The 17,599-nt window shown below is 49.6% G+C and overlaps 3 protein-coding genes across 7 annotated transcripts in view; 2 read left to right on the forward strand and 1 right to left on the reverse strand.

Moving 5' to 3' along the window:
• CARM1 (coactivator associated arginine methyltransferase 1) overlaps positions 1-4,002 on the forward strand; it is a 48,728-nt gene extending 44,726 nt beyond the window's left edge. For 2 of the 3 annotated variants that reach the window (XM_081287570.1, XM_081287572.1), the window contains exons 9-16: positions 1,229-1,314; positions 1,507-1,596; positions 2,066-2,203; positions 2,287-2,376; positions 2,459-2,571; positions 2,707-2,784; positions 3,110-3,178; positions 3,341-4,002. In XM_081287570.1, coding sequence (XP_081143696.1) covers positions 1,229-1,314; positions 1,507-1,596; positions 2,066-2,203; positions 2,287-2,376; positions 2,459-2,571; positions 2,707-2,784; positions 3,110-3,178; positions 3,341-3,483 — 807 coding nt within the window. In that variant the 3' untranslated portion in view covers positions 3,484-4,002. The remainder of the gene's footprint in view (positions 1-1,228; positions 1,315-1,506; positions 1,597-2,065; positions 2,204-2,286; positions 2,377-2,458; positions 2,572-2,706; positions 2,785-3,109; positions 3,179-3,340) is intronic. The other variant, XM_081287571.1, reaches the window with a different exon arrangement.
• Positions 3,420-9,894, reverse strand: YIPF2 (Yip1 domain family member 2). 3 transcript variants are annotated; one of them, XM_081287578.1, is made up of 10 exons: positions 9,839-9,894; positions 9,641-9,701; positions 9,068-9,228; positions 8,899-8,979; positions 6,919-7,006; positions 5,772-5,888; positions 5,526-5,692; positions 5,261-5,443; positions 5,042-5,171; positions 3,420-4,957 (listed from the first exon to the last, which is right to left on the reverse strand). In XM_081287578.1, the coding sequence occupies exons 2-9, from the start codon at positions 9,669-9,671 to the stop codon at positions 5,055-5,057; spliced, it is 945 nt and encodes a 314-aa protein (XP_081143704.1). In that variant the 5' UTR covers positions 9,672-9,701; positions 9,839-9,894; the 3' UTR covers positions 3,420-4,957; positions 5,042-5,054. The 3 variants fall into 3 exon arrangements, with proteins under 3 accessions (XP_081143704.1, XP_081143702.1, XP_081143703.1); XM_081287576.1 differs by having other exon boundaries at positions 5,038-5,171; positions 9,839-9,892; XM_081287577.1 differs by lacking the exon at positions 9,839-9,894 and adding an exon at positions 9,788-9,806 and having other exon boundaries at positions 5,038-5,171.
• Positions 9,895-9,950: 56 nt separating this feature from the next.
• Positions 9,951-11,075, forward strand: TIMM29 (translocase of inner mitochondrial membrane 29). The gene is made up of 2 exons (XM_081287579.1): positions 9,951-10,196; positions 10,273-11,075. Exons 1-2 carry the CDS (start codon positions 10,088-10,090, stop codon positions 10,959-10,961), a joined length of 798 nt encoding a protein of 265 aa, XP_081143705.1. The 5' UTR covers positions 9,951-10,087; the 3' UTR covers positions 10,962-11,075.
• The last annotated feature ends 6,524 nt before the right edge of the window (positions 11,076-17,599 follow it).

Here is a 17,599-nt window from a genome sequence, read left to right on the forward strand (position 1 = left end):
GGCATCTGGACTCTGCTTCTGCCTTCAGCCTGTTGTCGTCATATATGAGCAGAAAGAAAACATTTTAGCATGATTAGAAAATACCCTTGACCCAAAGCTAAAGGGTGCCCTGGATGGGACTACACTTTGAGAACCACTGCTTTAGGACTAGCCTTTAGTGACCATTTTTGGTTTGGGGGATTGTTTCTATTTTTGTGGTGTCAGGATGGAATCCAGCGCCTCGCACATGCTAGGCAAGTGCTGTACCACTGAGCTGCAACCCAGCCCTTCTCCAGCAGTCTTGATACTGGACTCTCTAATGGACCTATTTAGTCTCTTAGGAGTGGTTTTCTAGTTGAATTCTTGGCCTATAATCTCCTCTCCACACATGGCTTAGGAATTGACCAATGCCACAAAGTGAAACTGCAAGCACAACATGCACTCCTTTTCTGCATTTTCCTGTGCTTTTATGCCTTCTTGAGTCCTAGCTGACTTGGTTACTCTGATCTCCCATTCCCCCTCCCTGCAGGTGGCTGAAAGACCTAGATGTTTTGCATGGGCCAAAATGGGCTCCCCTCAAGGGCTGAGTAGCTCAGTTGGTAGAGTGCTTGCCTCGCATGCATAAGACCCTGGATTCAATCCCTGACACCACAAAAATAAAAAATAAAATTAAAAAATGGGCTCTCAACACATTTCCTTTGTCTCTAGGATCTTGGCCCCAAATATCTGCCTGTTGGGGTTACTCTCTGAGGCTTTAAACACTGATTTTTTTTCCTTTGGATTTGCTTCAGTTCTTGGTAGGAGTGGATGTCTGCACTCAGTTCTCTAATTTACTTTGTTATCTGCTTAATGGTTTATCTTGGAGATCTTTCCCCGACTAGCCACAAAGACCCTCTTCATTCTTGTTCATCATTTATGGATGATTTGTTATTTTATATGGTTTTCAGTGTCACTAGTACAAATAGTTATACATGTAGCTTGTACATGTCCATGTATGCTTATGGGCTAAATTCACAGAAATGCAACTGCCAAGTCTTTAATGTGTGTGGACACTTGTCATTTTGAGAGCTGTTACCTAATTGCTCTCCATGGTATTGTGCCAGTACATCTTCCCCTAGCATCTCTAAGAAGGGCAGGCATTTTAGCCAAATGGCTTATAGGCTATGGCCAGACTAGGAGAAGCATTGGGGCTCTCCTTTCTCCCTGGTCCCTCCAGTAGAAACCAGGTCATGCCTGTGGTCTCTCCCAGGACACATTTGACATCCGGATCCTGATGGCCAAGTCTGTCAAGTACACAGTGAACTTCTTAGAAGCCAAAGAAGGAGATTTGCACAGGTACCAGAAGCCACACCCCATTCCCCCAAGCCTAACTCATACTGAAGATCAGGGCCACTACTGGCTCTTGCTGACTTTATGTTGCCCTGGGGCAGGTGGGCAGGGGATCCCAGCCTCTGTACCTGGCCACCCCTTTTTTCCCCAGCAGCTCATTTTGGCTTCCCCAGCAAACCACTGTCCTTTACCTTCCAGGATAGAAATCCCATTCAAATTCCACATGCTGCATTCAGGGCTGGTCCACGGCCTGGCTTTCTGGTTTGACGTTGCTTTCATCGGCTCTATGTGAGTTCAGCAGGGTAGACCATGCTACCCCCCACACACACTCCCTGGGCTCCCTACAGCTGTGGCCACCCCAGACCTGGCTGTGTGGGAGGGTAGGACACAACTCCTCAGGTTCCTCTGTCCCATTCAAAAGGCAGTGAGAACATGTCTTTTTGAACAAAAGACCCTTGGGAGGGAGGTGCATATCTGCTGTGTTTGGAGTACCTGTCCCTCATGGGCCCTTGTCTGTCTCACTGCATGTAGATGTCACGGTGAGAAGGCACCCCATGGCTGCAGATCCCTTGTGCACTTGTTTAAGCTCACATGTGTTTGCCTAGGCTGCTGGAGTTCCAGCCTGTCTTGGTTATGGGGCCCAAGGGACCAATCAGAGGGGGCAGGCACTTTTGGAGAGCCCAAGGTACAGATACAGAGCAATGACCCAAGTGGTGGCACCAACCCAGTCAAGTAAATGCCTGTCCCTGCTTGACAGAATGACCGTGTGGCTATCCACTGCCCCAACGGAACCCCTGACCCACTGGTACCAGGTCCGGTGCCTATTCCAGTCACCACTCTTTGCCAAGGCTGGGGACACACTATCAGGGACATGTCTGCTTATTGCCAACAAAAGGTATGACCTGCTGCCCAGGGCTGGGAGTGCAGGGGTTTGTCAGCTTGGCCACCTCACAACTGCCCTCCTCTACTTCTCTATAGACAGAGCTATGACATCAGTATTGTGGCCCAGGTGGACCAGACAGGCTCCAAATCCAGTAACCTCCTGGATCTAAAGAACCCCTTCTTCAGGTAAGAGGGCCTCTGCCTATGTGGGGGGTACCCTGGGCCCCACAGTCCCTCAGCCCTGCCCACCAGTCCATCTCTGCCATAGATACACAGGAACGACTCCCTCACCCCCACCTGGCTCGCACTACACCTCTCCCTCTGAAAACATGTGGAACACGGGCAGCACCTACAACCTTAGCAGCGGGATGGCTGTGGCAGGTAAGTCCACCATGCCCTTGACATAGCTGCTGACTTTGGTGGCCTGCCTGGACTCTTCCTGCTCCCGAGCCTGCCTCTAGCACTGGCATCCGGGACACTGTGTCCTACCCCTGACATCTCCCTCTCTGGGCACAGGGATGCCAACTGCCTACGACCTGAGCAGTGTTATTGCCGGCGGCTCCAGTGTGGGCCACAACAACTTGATTCCTTTAGGTAAGTGTCCCCTGGGGTCCAGGGAATGGCTGGGGGAGGGGGCAAACAGGACCGCCCTGAAGCAGGGAAGGGCTGGTGGCCAGTCTGTTGATCAGTGCTTAGTCTTTCAGCACCACTATCTCCATCCTTGCCTCTTCCTCCTCCTGGGGGCTCCTGGCTGAAGCCCTGCGTTCATTCGTTCGTTTGTTCCTCTCTGCCTGGCTCTGTCACTGCTGCATCTGCCCTTCCCACACCCGCTGTGAAAGCGTGAGTGGGCTGGGCAGGCTAGGGGTGGTGACGCTGTCTCCCTTCCTTCCTTCCTTCCTCCCTCCCTGTCGCTGCGCAGCCAACACAGGGATTGTCAATCACACCCACTCCCGGATGGGCTCCATAATGAGCACAGGGATTGTCCAAGGTAATGGCGGGTGGAGGGGTCTGGGGTCCCTCGGGCAGGGCCGCGTTAGCATGGGAGTGTGGCGCACCTGCTGCCTCACCTGCACGCGTGCTCTCACTTTTGGGGGAGCTGGGTAGGCACAGGGGTCAAGCTGGCCCTCAGTACCTACTGCCTGCCCCACAGGCTCCTCGGGTGCCCAGGGCGGCGGCGGCGGCGGCTCCAGTGCCCACTATGCAGTCAACAGCCAGTTCACCATGGGTGGTCCTGCCATCTCCATGGCCTCACCCATGTCCATCCCGACCAACACCATGCACTACGGGAGCTAGGCACTCTGCCCTGACAGACTGACAGCACCAGGAAACCAAATGAAGCCCCCGCCCAGCACCTTCGCCCGGGCGGCTGTCCCCTTGTACTGGAGAAGCCCAAACACCCCGTCACAGCCCTCTTTGCTATGGGAACTTGGACACTTTTTTTACACAATGTTGCCGCTGACCCTACCTGACCCTGCCCACACCTTGGCCCTGAGCGAGTGTCGCTGCCACATTTTACACAAGATCATGTCGGGGGAGCCTTTGTCCCCCTCCAGCCCTCTTCACTCTGACCTGGCTTTGACATCTGCTGTAACAGGCGTGTTGGGGCCAATAGCTGCACCCTGGTTGGGCAGGAGGAGGGAAGCAGCTGCCACAATGGCCCAGGCTACCCTGCCCCACCAGGCCCCCAGCCCCTGCCCCCATCACCTGTCTCCAGTGGGAAGGCAGCCCAACTGGGCAGGACCTCTCCTTCAACTACCAGGCCACCATGGTCACCATGGGCGTGACATGCTGCTTTTTTTAATTTTATTTTTTTACGAAAAGAACCAGTGTCAATCCACAGACCCTCTGAGAAACCCGGCCGGCCGGGCCCAGCCAGCAGCCCCTCTCCCCAGGCTCAGAGGTTCAGTGGTGGGGGCAACCCTGGGCCAGGCCTCAGGCCCCTCCCCACCAAAGGGTTCACCTCACACTTGAATGTACAACCCACCCCAGCTGTCTGAAGGCCCTCCGTCCTCTGCCCCTGCCTCTTGCTGCTGTTCTGTCCCTGAGCCCCTGCAGGTCCCCCCTCAGCCTCCACCAAAAGCTGGAATAGGCAGCCTGGAGGGAAGGTCATTGTGGGTTGCTTCGGACAGACAGAAACCTCAAGGATCTGTCAGAGAAGGCGTCCTTTTCCCTTGTAGCTAACATTAGGCCTGGGTATTTCCCCTCCAGACTCATAGATAATCCAGTCCCTACCACCATGATGGCATTTTGGTCCTTCTCCATCCTGGGAAAGGACCTTGAAGGGACTTCTCCCTCCAAAAAAGAAAGAAAACAAAATAAACAAGGAAATGTATGTTTCAGCACAGGCAATTTTCTTCTACTTCTGCTCCCCTTGTTCCCAGCACCCCCAACCTCAGAAGCTGGAGCTCAGGCTAGGCCTCACACCCACTCTTCCCTAGGGAAGGGCTGGGCTTCCCACCAGCCAGGCTGCCCTCCTTCCTCCTGTCCTTGGCGGAGCTGTCAGGGAAAGCATAAGGCCCACTGGCAGGCTGGAGGGCTTGGGAGTCCAGTCCTGTCCTGCAGCTGTGTTGCCTGAGCCACCTTGGAAGCTCCCTGCTCAGCTGCCCCTCCCCCACCTTTATATGAATTCTCTGGATCACCTTTGCATAGAAAATAAAAGTGTTTGCTTTGTAAGAAAAGTCTGGAAAGTAGCAGAGCGGTCTCGAGCAGTCGAGGGAGACTTCAGTCATCACCAGGAATAGGACAGGCATGTCCCTTTAGGTTTTGCCTGAAAGAGAGAGACTTCTAGAAGCAGCCCCAGAGAGAAGGGAAGGTACCCCCTCAGACAAAGCAGAAATGGTCCTTTACCTACAGGATGGGCCTTCCTAGGAGGTTGCCATGGACCGGGTCATGGTGGGTGTCGGCAGTATGTTTGGGGGCAGAGATGTGGCTCGAGATGGAGGTGCAACGTGTTCTGGAGGCAGTGGCTGGAAGAAGTACAGCTGAACAGAGACCCTTGGGGTCAGTGGCAAAGGCAGGCAAGCAACCCACTCCTGCCCCACAACCCAGCCTGGGGCCATTGGAACCATACCTTACAGCCCATGGCCAGGAGGGCATGGAGCACCACCACAGTGGACAGTAGCACTGCAGCCACCAGTCTAGTGTCTTCACGGACGACAGGCCAGAGGGTGAACACCAGCCCAGCAGCTGACAAGGTCAAGGCCAGTGCCCCAAAAAGCCACTGCAGCCATGGCACAGGGATGAGCCACAGGACCTGAGGTGACAGGGGCAGCTAGTGACTGTGCCAGATGATCCCTTTGGCTCCTACCATCTACCTATCACCAGGCCATACTCACCACAGTGGGGATAAAGACGAAGAGGGAGTAGCCATAGATGCACACGGTCTCTAGAAAAGTGTAAGGTCCCATGCGTTCCCGGACGCCCTTGCGCCACCGCAGGAAACCCCATAGCGCCAGCGGCACAAGCCACGCATAGCAATAGATGGTGATACCTGCCACAGTTACTGGGAGGCAAGGCAGCAGTTACCTCTCATGACCTGGGGCCTGTGGCTGCCAGGAGCTGAGCCCATCCACTCTACTTACCTTTGTGAAATTGGGGGCTATAGTGGACAGAGGGGTCCCTCCTCTGGGCCAGCACCAGGGTCAGGTTGCCAGTGACTGCCAGGACGAAGGCCAGGGTGGCACAAATCCAGAAAGGGCCTGTGAGGAAGTCATAGTCCAAATCCCGGGCTCAGTGCTCCCAGAGGAGGTAAATGTGTCTTGTCTCTATTGCTGGGGAGGTCAGGGGGACCCCAGCCACTCATTTGACTCTCAATTGGGACATTCTGGTGGCTGGATTTAATGCTGCCTCTTAGGTTCATCCTTCTCTGCCTGGGAAGGCTCCATATGGCTAGAACCCCATGCTCTAGCTCTTGTCTCACATCACTGGCAGCAATTCCTCAACTTTTTCAACTCTGATAAAGCCATTAATGGAGAGCAGGTGGGGCTCAGTCCTTGGCCCTGCTCCATGTCCCTGTTCACCCCTGGCATAGTCTTGTTCAGCCTCAGGGTTCCCTGTTATTTCTATACTGATGATTTGGCTGGTGGTCCAGGCCAAAACCCTTGGGGGTACCCTTTGCTTCCCTCACCACCCTGACTAGTCTGTCAGCAATATCCTGTTGGTTCTGCCTCTATAACACATCCCAGAACCAACCACTCTCTCTGTCCTTAGTCTCCATGAGTTGTCTCCTGCCTGGTCTCCTATCTTCCATCCTTACCCCCGATGTGGCCAGAGGGGAACCTAGGAACACCTCATTAAGATCCTTTCTCACCACAGTATGGGAGCCTGTGCCACTTGTCCCAGCACTTCAGTGACATCCTAACAGCTCACTTCTTTTCAGTGACAGTGCAATCCTCCAGTGCGGGGATGTCTCTACCTTAAGGCTTGGGACCCTCCTCCTCTAGATCTGTCCACCCCTGACCAATACTTGTCAATAAGGCTCATTCTCTTTCCTCAGAAACCTTCCCTGACCCACACAGACACAACAGCATCACCCTCCACTCTACACTGCTTCCCTTCTCTTCTCAGCCCCATCATCCACTACGGTCTGTTATGTCTCTGACTCCCTAAACAGAACACAAGTTTCACTCTTGGTGACTACTTTGTTCTCACCTGTACAGCAACACCTGCCATTCAGTCCACACGTGCTGAATGAATAATCAAATGAAACAAATGCACAAACTTACTCACCATACAGATCTGGACGGTTTCGCAGATGGTGCCGTACAAAGTTGTGGCCAGGCCAAGGTAGGAGTGAGCCTTTGATCCGGTCTAGGACCTGAAAGACAAGCCACAGTCCAGGATGGAAGCCTGCCCAGGGTTCCTCCTGTACTTTGGGAGTTTCTTTCCCCAATGACCTCTTCTCTCCTCTCTCCATGCCCTACCTGAAAGAGCTCAGCTCGTCCCTCTAAGCCTTTTTTTTTTTTTTTTTGGGGGGGGGAGGTGTTGAGGATTGAACCCAGGGCCTTGTGCATGCTAGACAAGCATTCTACCAAAAAAAAAGATTTTGCTACTTAAAAAAAAAAAAAAAAAAGCACTCTACCAACTGAGCTATACTCCCTGCCCTCCCCTCTAAGCCTTTTTTAAATTGAATCCTGGAGGGTTGGGGATGTGGCTCAAGCGGTAGCGCACTCGCCTGGCATGCGTGTGGCCCGGGTTCAATCCTCAGTACCACATACAAACAAAGATGTTGTATCTGCCGATAACTAAAAAAATAAATATTTTTTAAAAATTCTCAAAAAAAAAAATAAGTAAATTGAATCCTGGAGCACTCTACCATTGAGCTACATTTCTTTTTTCTTTTTTAATTTTGAAACAGGATCTCACTAATTTGCTAAGGCTGACCTCAAAACTTTTGATCCTCTGGAGTCAGCCTCTCAAGCAGCTGGGATTATGGGCATGCACACCACCATGCCTACCTTCCCTCTAGGCTTTTGACAAGATGTTCCCATGGCTTAGAGACCCTTCCCCTGCTCACTAAGTTGAGCTCTCACCCAACTTCCCAATACTGAAGGCTATCTTCCAGGCTGCCACTTTCCTGTTTGCTTCCCCTTAGACAACTTGGCTGCCTAAACTGCCCTTGACACTTCCCAGCCCCAATAAAGACAGCCAATAAGTCCTGGGAAATCTTCCCTCTACATCTCTGTGTAGCACCAGTGGCACGAGACAAGACACATTCACTTGCTCTCATAGTCTGTGGCCCTGGTTTATTCTCATTAAGCCTGGCCTGGAGCTGGGCATGGTAGCATACATCTGTAAGCCCAATGACTCAAGAAGGTTGAGAGAAAGGAGGATCACAAGTTCAAGGCCAGCATGGGCAACTCAGAGGCTCAAAAAATAAAAAGGGCTGGGGTTGTAGCTCAGTGGTACAGTACTCCAGGGTTCAATCCCAAGTATCCCCCTAGCACGGACCGCAAAAAAAAAAAAAAAAAAAAAAAAAGAGGCCTGGTCTAGAGCTCTGATCCATGTGCACATCTGGTCATCTCATTCCTCTCCTGCTCTGACCCTTCTGACTCCCCAACACCCTCAGAATAAAACCCAAACTCTAACTCCTTAACACAGCTCATGGCTGGGCAAGTTAGCACATGAGTAGTCCCAGCTACTCAGGAGGCTGAGCTAAGAGATCCTCTTGAGCCCATGAGTTTGGGGCCAACCTGGGCAACAAGACCAGACTCCATCTCAAAACAGTAAACACAAAAAAACTAAAAACAGCGTATGAGGTCCTCTGTGATCTGCCTTCTGCCTGTCCCCCATCTCACACTCTCCCACCAGATTTAGTGATAGGTAGCTTCTACTACTGTTCATGACTCCTCTCGCCTTTAGTCTTTGCATATACTGTTTCCTGTGTCTGGAACATAACTTGTGCTCCCATCCACCCTTCCTGGGTAACCCTCCTTTCTCTGTTAGGTCTCAGCAAATTCCTCACTTCCTCCTGGAGGCCTTTCCCTATTCACCAGATCATGTGCATGTAGGGGGGTCCCCCTTCTTTGTTCCCACAGCCCATCACCAAAATCCTTAGAAAATACCACCATTCCTTTTACTAGCCTGGGTAGGAGCACTTGTTTTCCCATGTAGCTGTTACCAGCACTCTGGCTCAGCTTGGTGCTCAGTGGATACTGGCTGAACAGCCAGCATGACTCTGAGCCCCTCCCATCAGCTTCCAGGCCTCACCTGTGAGGTATCCACATCAAAAAAGCTCTGATAGTAGCTGAATGTCCAGAATCCCGGCTGTGGCTTCTCCTCCTGTAAAAGCTGCAGAGTGTGGGATTTCAGTGCTTGCTTACACCCTACCTCAGCCAGGGGGTGGTCAGAGTAGGGAATGGGGACTTAGGTGACTCACCGCTGTCTTGTCACCCTCTTCCTCCACCTCTTCCTCTACTCCATAGCTGCCACCAGAGCCGACAGCCACAACTACGTGCCCTTTTGGGGTCAGCTGATCACTTTTGCTGGTGGTAGCTGCATCTGGGGTCTCAGCCAGAAGATTAGTAGCTTCCTCAAATTCTATGGAGAAGGAGAAATGGGACAAGGCGCGTTTTGAGGCAATTGTGCATGGTCCACTGCTCATGGCGGGGGCTGAGGTTATAACAGCAGCAACCTCAACTCTCTCCCGAGACAGGGCACAACTTCCTCAGTTCCGGGGCATGGGAAGTAAGACTGTTCCCTTACTCCTAACGTGGGAATGCAACTCAGGGTTGGTCCTCGGATAGACTCAGGGCCTCGGGATATGGAGTCTAAGTTCAGGACGGGAGCGCGGTTCGAATGCGGATGGGGCTCATTCTAGAAGCAGGTTTCCGGTCTGGGGTCAGTGTACACAGCCGCGTGGGATTCGGGTTAAGTAAGAGATGGAAGCTGCACGGGAGCTTCTGGCCAGGGGCGGGAGCAGAAGTTCCCGCCACGTAGGGTCCGCACTCACCGTGGAAGGCCAACCCGTCAGCCGCTGCCATGGTTGTTCAGGGGCGTCACCGCATCCCGCTCTGAAGACAGAGGCCGATCAGGCTCGCACCCCTCCCAAACCCTATTCCTCAGCCCCGAGCCCTGCCTCGTGGCTAACAACACCCACCGGGACTTAAGCTCGCCGCCCGGTCCCTCAGTGGTACCCCGCCCTCCTCACCTGAAGCTACCTTAGCCGGCGTGGCCGGGGCTCTCTGCGCCTGCGCGGGACGCCTACCCGTCAGAATCAACCCTGCTTGGATCAGAAAGCAACATCCGGTGCCGGTCCGTTTTCTATTCTCCTCCGGTGGAAAGCCATGTCCGGAAACTCACAGAAGAGACCCTGCTCCCCACTCCCCCGTGGTGGGGAGCCTTTTACTTCAGGTATGAGGTGTTTCTCTTCGGACTAAGGGCCCTAGGCCGGAAGAGGATGGCGACGGCTTCTCTGAAGAGATTTTGGTCCCGAGGCCGCGGAGAAGGGGGCGTTGAGGCTGGAAATGCTGCCGTGGCGGTGAAGCCAAGCGTGTGGGCGCGGCTGGGTGAGTAGTGGCGGAAGGCAGTGGGGTGGGTGCCCGCAGCGGCTGAACGGCTCCGACAGCGTTTCTTTTCCCTCAGGCGACTGGGCCCGCGCGCTGCTCCGGGACTACGCAGAGGCTTGCCGGGACGTGGTGGCTGCGGCGCGGGCTCGGCCGGGGCGCGCAGCAGTGTACGTGGGGCTGCTGGGCGGCGCCGCAGCCTGCTGCGCTCTGGCGCCGAGCGAGGAGGCCTTCGAGGAGGCGCTGCTCGATGCGTCTGGGACTCTCCTGCTGCTAGCGCCAGCCACTCGCAACCGCGATTCCGAAAGCTTCCTGCAGCGGCTCCTTTGGCTGCGGGGCCGCGGTCGTCTGCGCCATGTGAATCTGGGGTTCTGTTCTCTCGTGTACGAGGCGCCCTTCGACTCCCAGGCCAGCCTCTACCAGGCCCGCTGCCGCTACCTGCAGCCCCGCTGGGTCGACTTCCCCGGCCGAATTCTGGATGTGGGCTTCGTGGGCCACTGGTGGATATTGAGCACCCGGATGCGCGACTGCGACATCAACGATGACGAGTTCCTGCACCTGCCGGCACATTTGCGCGTGGTCGGACCCCACCAGCTGCACTCCGAGGCCAATGAGCGGCTCTTCGATGAGAAGTACAAGCCTGTTGTGCTCACCGACGATCAGGTGGACCAGGCGCTTTGGGAGGAGCAGGTGTTGCAAAAGGAGAAAAAGGACAGGCTTGTCCTGAGCCAGGCCGACTCGCTAGTGCAGTCGCAGATCGCAAGATGAAACCCAGTAAGAGCGTGAGGCCAGACTGGGGTCTGAGCCCTGGCAGACTGTGGAATGATGAGAGTGAGACGTAAATTATATGCACTGTTCTCTAACTGCTGTTGTTGAAAACAAGTTTGGAGAGCCATACTCCCTATCTCTCTGTTCCTTATTAGTGAAGCTAGTTCACAGTCTTTTTGGTCTAGGAATTGGGTAGAGCAGAGTTGACTAATGTTTTTCACTGCCAGAGCTAGTAATGAGCCTTTTAATAAGTCTTTTTAGGCTGGGAATGTAGTAGCTCAAGTGGTAAAGCACTTGCCCCTGGCATCCCTAAAGCCCTAGGTTTGATCCCCACTACCACAAAAACAAAAGAAAAATACTTCATCCTTTTTCACTGTGTGACACAAGTCCCTTGACAGTTGTACTACATTGGTCTGGTGACTCCCAAACTCTCTTCCAAGAGCATGCATATTTTGCTTTATTTCTTTTGTGTGTTCTCCTCCTCTTGTTCTTTTTCTTTGGGGGCAGGGTACTGGGGACTGAACTCAGGGGCACTTGGCCACTGAGCCACATCCCCAGCCCTATTTTGTATTTTATTTAGAGACAGGGTCTTACCGAGTTGCATAGTGAATTGTCATTGCTGAGGCTGGCTTTGAACTCACAATTCTCCTGTCTCAGCCTCCCAAGCTGCTGGGATTACAGGCGTGTGCCACCATGCCCAGCTCTTCTTGTTTTTTTTATGAGTAGCATTTTTGTTTAGATTTTTAAAATACGTTGAGCCAGCTGTGGTGGTACACACCTGTAACATGAGCAGGGGCTGGGGATGTGGCTCAAGTGGTAGCGCGCTCGCCTCGCATGCGTGCGGCCCAGGTTCGATCCTCAGCACCACATACCAACAAAGATGTTGTGTCCGCCGAGAACTAAAAAATAAATATTAAAAAAAAAATTCTCTCTCTCTCTAAAGACTAAAGCAGGAAGATTGCAGGTTTGAAACCAGCCTGGGCAGCTTAATGACACCATATTCAAATAAAAAGGGCTGGAGATGTTGCTCAGTAGTAGAGCACTGGCAGTGTGAGTGAGGCCCTGGATTCAAACTCCATTACCAAAAATAAAGTAAAACATTAATTATAGACTCACAAGAAATTGGCAAAATAATACATTTTGAATACTCTTCACCCAGTTTCCCTTAAATGGTATTGTTTTACATAACTAATACTAAATGAGGATATTGATATTAGTATGACTGTTTGGTTTTGGAAGGGACGTGTTTTTGTAAAAACAACTTGGTTTTACCATATGTGTATTGACAGTGATTGGAAGTGGCTTGGAAGGAAAAATAGATCCTAATCTCAAAATCTATATCTAATTGTAAATCCTGTTGATGTCATACTTCAGGTACCCTGAAAACAGAATTCTTTGGAAAAGAATAAGTTAAATTATGTAGTTGGTACTTAGCTAGGTTACGATAATCACACCTCTTAAGCTAAAATATTGGGGAATGTGACTACCTCTGTTACCTTGGTGCCTGTAGCTAGTTAATAAAACCAGGAGATGAAACAGTGGTCTTTGTTGTTATGGGTTTTTGTTTTTTGTTTTATTTTTGTAGTGCTGGGGATCAACCAATGGCATCACACATGCTACACACACACCCTACCACTGAGCTACACCTCCAGCCCTTGTGATATTTGCTTTTGTATGTTTTGCCACTTCTAATTTTTAGCACTTGAACCTTCCATTTAAAATGTAGATGCACTGAACACATAATAGTTCTTAAATTCTTATTTTGGGGTCAGAGGAGTATCTGCATCTCCATTTTACTGAAGAAAAGTTGTGGTATATACAAAGTTACTATTTCCAAGGATATGATAGGTCCATCATCAGGCCAACTGCACAACTGCCAATCCTGTGACTTAGCCTAAGATTTATGGTACAGTATTATCTTTGTTCCTAACAACATCTTGCCAGAATTTTTGTGTATGGTACTGGGGATTAAATTTAGAGCCTCATGCATGCTAGGCAGACACTGTACCAGTAAGCTATACCCACAGCCCTCTTTGCCAGAAATTATTGAATTCTGCCATCACTTGCCATATATACAATTTGAATACAGAAATAAATAAATAAGAAAAATGCAATGAAAACAAAAAAACAAATGACTCAAAATTCTAATCCTACACTGTTAATTTGGCAGACTCTGGACTCAAGCCCCTGCATTCTTTATTAGATTAGCCAACATCAGGAGAGGGTTTAAGACACACTGGTGCTATACACACCTATAATCCCAGCCACTCAGGAGGCTGAGGCAGGAAGATCACAAGTTCGAGATGGCCAAAGTGAGATGTGTTTTCTGTGAAAGAGTATTGTACACCTTCATTGCCTGCCTGAATCAATTATCAAATGCCATTTCTGAATTCTACTTGGGTGTCTTTCATGAAGGCCTCCAAAATCTGCAGGCAGATACAAAGGTGAGAGCAATGGATGGCCACAAACTCAAGAACACTCATCTGTGGCTAGAAATTGTGGAGTTTGGTCAGACTGAAATCCTTGTGACTTGTTTTTTGCTGAAGGGTTTGCCTTTCTCAGAGGAGAGTCCTGTATTTTGGCCCCTTCACCAGTCATATCAAAGGAGGAGCTGTTGGATGTGACACAGGACTAGGTGGGCTTGGTGCTGTGCATCTTGGGCTATACACTATTTCCTGAAGGTAGATCTAGGTCTGTTCAGTGATGAGCTCCTAGCATCCCCGGACTCAGCCTAGTGTGGGCCTCAGCAAATGTTGAGAAAGTTAACAGAGTACTACATGTTTACACTGTTGATACAAGTTGGTATGGTCTTGACGGGGAAGGAAAGCAAATGGAGCCTGAATCTTCAACCTTTAACTAGCCTAAGGAAAGAAACTAACTCATCTAAGTCCTGCTCCCAAAACTGGAATAGCAAAGTGAACATGTTGTTTGTGTTTCTGTAAGGGAAAAGTGGACTTTAAGGGAAGATTTGAATCTATCTCAGGGTTTGTAGTAAGTGATGTTCTGGAATAACTCAGTGATGTCAAGACCAAAGAAAGAAGCAGACAGATCCAGGATTGCACAGAGTGCAATTTATTGGGGACTTACTGACAAGCATAGTTGTGGGCAGTAGCAAGACCAAGTGGATGCCTCCAACTTAGGTTAGAAGGAGGAACATATGTATTGTTCAGGACAAAAATGACTTCATCCTGGCTGGAGTGTATCTGGCTTTTCTTGAGCCAATATCAAAAAAGAGTTAGGTACATTCCTAGCACCAAGTTGCAAAGCTCCACACATCACTTTGTTGATTTGGTCTGTTTATAGTTTGCTGGGAAACTAGGAAAAACCTGCTGGGGTTACTCAGGGGTAATCATCGCAATTATTACTCAAGATGGCTGCAGTCATGTCAAACTGAGTCCATACAGTGACCTCAGATGGATGAAGTGACTTCTCCATCCTGGCTCCTTATCTGTAAGTGGAATTATTAGAAAAATTGGAAATCCTTTGAAAGCATTTGGTACATTATAGGCATTCACAGAACATACAATGTGACTATGTGAAACTGTGTTTGGTTTTGCTTTTTTGGTACCAGGGATTGAACCCAGGGGTGATTAACCACTGAGCCACATCCCCAGAGTTTTATTTTATTTTATTTTTTTGAGACAGGGTCTTAGTTGCTCAGGGCCTCACTCAGTTGGTGAGGCTGGCTTGAAACTTGTGATTCTCGGGGCTCAGCCACCCATGCCGCTGGGATTACAGACTTGTACCACCACACCTGATTGTGAGGAAGATTATGGCTCTTGAGTCCATGCTGTGCCTTTCCCTTGTAGGGCGGGTTCAGTAAATATCATAGCAGTAGAGCCAAGGTGTGCTTGTTTCTCAGGGCCCAAAGAGACTTGTATCTAATATATAAATATTTTCAAGTTCTCCCCTTTTCTTAAATTTTTTTTTATGCAGTGCTGGGAATGGAACCCAGGACCTCACACATGCTAGGCAAGTGTTCTACCATTGAGCTACACTCTGTCCTTTAAAATTTATTAGCTTTTTTTGTGTGTGTAGGGTTTTTTTTTGTTTGTTTGTTTGTTTGTTTTGTTTGTTTTTACTATCAGCAAAGTTCAGTTTTTATTGTATATTACTACATTTTTAGTCAAAAAGATGAAAGCCTTCATCATTATTGGACTCTGGATTCTTCTCTCTCCTATTTCTCAACTGGGGCAGCAATGGAGGAATGGGCAGGACTTCCTGCTGGTGTTACACCAACTATTGGAGCTGGCCAACCAGTCTCTGTTGCAAATGAGGCTCCCAGTGTTGACAGTGGCCTGGGTCTTTGCAAATAACCAGGTCAAAAGTTTGAACATTTACACCACACCAGCTGCTTTAATGATGGCATTGATCTTATCCTCCGTGAAAATTACCTCATTATCAAGTAGGATGAAGGCAGAGAAGATGCAAGCCAGCTCAGAGACAGAGGCCATGGTGCTGGCTGCTGGGGGTGGTTCTGGTTGCCAGATGAAGTGTGAGGGCCTCAACCCCCAACTTGGCCTTAGTTTCCTTAGAAAGACTGAGCACCTTGGTGGCCTCTAAGGAAAGAAGTATTTTGGTGATGGGGATTGAACCCAGAGGCACTTAACTGCTGAGCTACATCTCTAGCTCTTTTTATTTTGAGAAAGGATCTCCCTATATTGCTTAAGGCCTCACTAAGTTGCTGAGGCTGGCTTTGAACTGGTGATCCTCCCACCTGAGCTTCTTGAGCTGGTGGGATTACAGGTGTGTACCCCTGCACCTGGCACTAAATTTATTTGCTTGTCAATTTAATTTTTTTAGTTGTAGATGGACACAATATCTTTATTTATTTATTTTTATGTGGTACTGAGGATCATACCCATTGCCTCACACGTGCTAGGTTAAACGCTCTACCACTCAGCTACAACCCCAGACCCACCAAATTTATTCATGATTAGCTTTAATCTCAAACTTCTAGGCCAGTCCTGGGCATATTTTATGGAAAAATCTCTTCCCTATTGTTGTGATTGGAAACACCAGCAGAGGGCACCAGAAACTCAGAATTTGGCTGGCTTTTGCTGGCTTTGCTGATGGAACCTCTTTGGGAATGGCTAGCCCCAAATTGCTTTTATTCCTATGAAACAGGGAGCAAGTGTGCTATAATTGCTGTATGTATCCATTTACTACACTTTAAAATTGGTATGTGAGGGCTGGGGATGTGGCTCAAGGGGTAGTGCGCTCGCCTGGCATGCGTGCGGCCCGGGTTCGATCCTCAGCACCACATACCAACAAAGATGTTGTGTCCTCCAAGAACTAAAAATAAATAAATAAATATATATTTTAAAATAAATAAATAAATAAATAAATATTAAAAATTCTCTCTCACTCTCTCTCCTCTCTCACTCTCTCTTTAAAAAAAAAAAAATTGGGGCTAGGGATGTGGCTCAAGCAGTAGCGCGCTCGCCTGGCGTGCCTGCGATCCGGGTTCGATCCTCAGCACCACATACCAACAAAGATGTTGTGTCCTCCGAGAACTAAAAAATAAATATTAAAATTCTCTCTATCTCTCTCTCCCTTCTCTCACTCTCTCTTTAAAAAATAAAAATAAATTAAAAAAAATTGGTATGTGATTGTGAAGTCACTGCTATAAGGAGGAGCCACCTCCATCCCTGGAATCTGTACCATTAGTGGTAAGCAAAGAAGGCTGGGAGAGGTTCTGTTTGGACAGGACACCCCACATAGACCTTTATTCCCAGATATCTCAGAGGGGTAGGCTCACCTTCGCCTTGAAAGTTTATCCAGTTCCCCAGTTTTCTGAGTTGTGTTAAGTGCCCAACCAAATAAGACAGGAATTAGGGTAAAGCCAGTCCAGTGCCTAGGGCACAAGAGTGAAGGAGACACTTCTCAGGGTTGTACCAGGGCAGTCGTGCCCTTGAGAAGGAGATCCTCTTTAGATTCCGTCCCTGAAGCACCTCCCTGGGCCTGTCCGAGTGCTAGCCTTGCTTGCTTTGTGCCCAGCCAGGTCACATGAATATGCATGGCAGGATCATCCAGACCTGCTCTTCACCCATAAGCATTTTGTGAACAAGTATTTGAAACCCTCCAGTGATGACTAGATTTATAATTCTCAGCCAGTCATTTTCCAGGTTTGCTTACATGACAGGTAGAGGCTGCCCTCTATATCTGCAGGTTCTGCATCTGTGGATTCAGGCAACCTTGGATCAAAAATATTTGGAAAATTTGGGTCCAGTAGCACATTTCTGTAATTCTGGCTACTTGGGAGGCTGAGGCAGAAGTATTACAAGTGCGAGGCCAACCTGGGCAATTTGGTGGACTCTATCTCAAAATAAAAAGGGCTGGGGTTGTAGCTCAGTGGTAGAGTGTCCCAGGGTTCAGTTCCCAATATTGAAAAAAAAAATGTCTACAGGAGGGTGTGTGGTTTTATGCAAAAAATTACACCATTTTCTATGAAGAGCCTGAGCATCCTCAGTGAATTTGGTGTCTGCCCGGGTCCTGGGACCAATCCTATGGATACTGAGGAAGGACTGTATTTGGGAGCTACAGGAATGATGAGGGAGGAGCAATAGGACTTTAAGGTTTTGAGAGTAGCTAACATTCTAAAACATTTTTGTGTGAAAAATTTAATAGGTTTGATC

The sequence above is a fragment of the Spermophilus citellus genome (genome assembly GCF_964194105.1).
Source record: "Spermophilus citellus genome assembly, chromosome: 3".
In the NCBI taxonomy this organism is placed as follows: domain Eukaryota; kingdom Metazoa; phylum Chordata; class Mammalia; order Rodentia; family Sciuridae; genus Spermophilus; species Spermophilus citellus.

Excerpts from the sequence above, each read along its gene's own strand:
- YIPF2 (XM_081287578.1), bottom strand. The coding sequence starts at position 9,671 with ATGGCAGCGGCTGACGGGTTGGCCTTCCACG. Across the intron at positions 5,889-6,918 it reads AAACCGTCCAGATCTGTATG|GCCCTTTCTGGATTTGTGCC; the intron begins GTGAGTAAGTTT and ends ACTTCCTCACAG. Across the intron at positions 5,172-5,260 it reads TCCTGGCCATGGGCTGTAAG|CTGTACTTCTTCCAGCCACT; the intron begins GTATGGTTCCAA and ends GTCTCTGTTCAG.
- TIMM29 (XM_081287579.1), top strand. The coding sequence starts at position 10,088 with ATGGCGACGGCTTCTCTGAAGAGATTTTGGTCCCGAGGCCGCGGAGAA. Across the intron at positions 10,197-10,272 it reads AAGCGTGTGGGCGCGGCTGG|GCGACTGGGCCCGCGCGCTG; the intron begins GTGAGTAGTGGC and ends CTTTTCCCTCAG.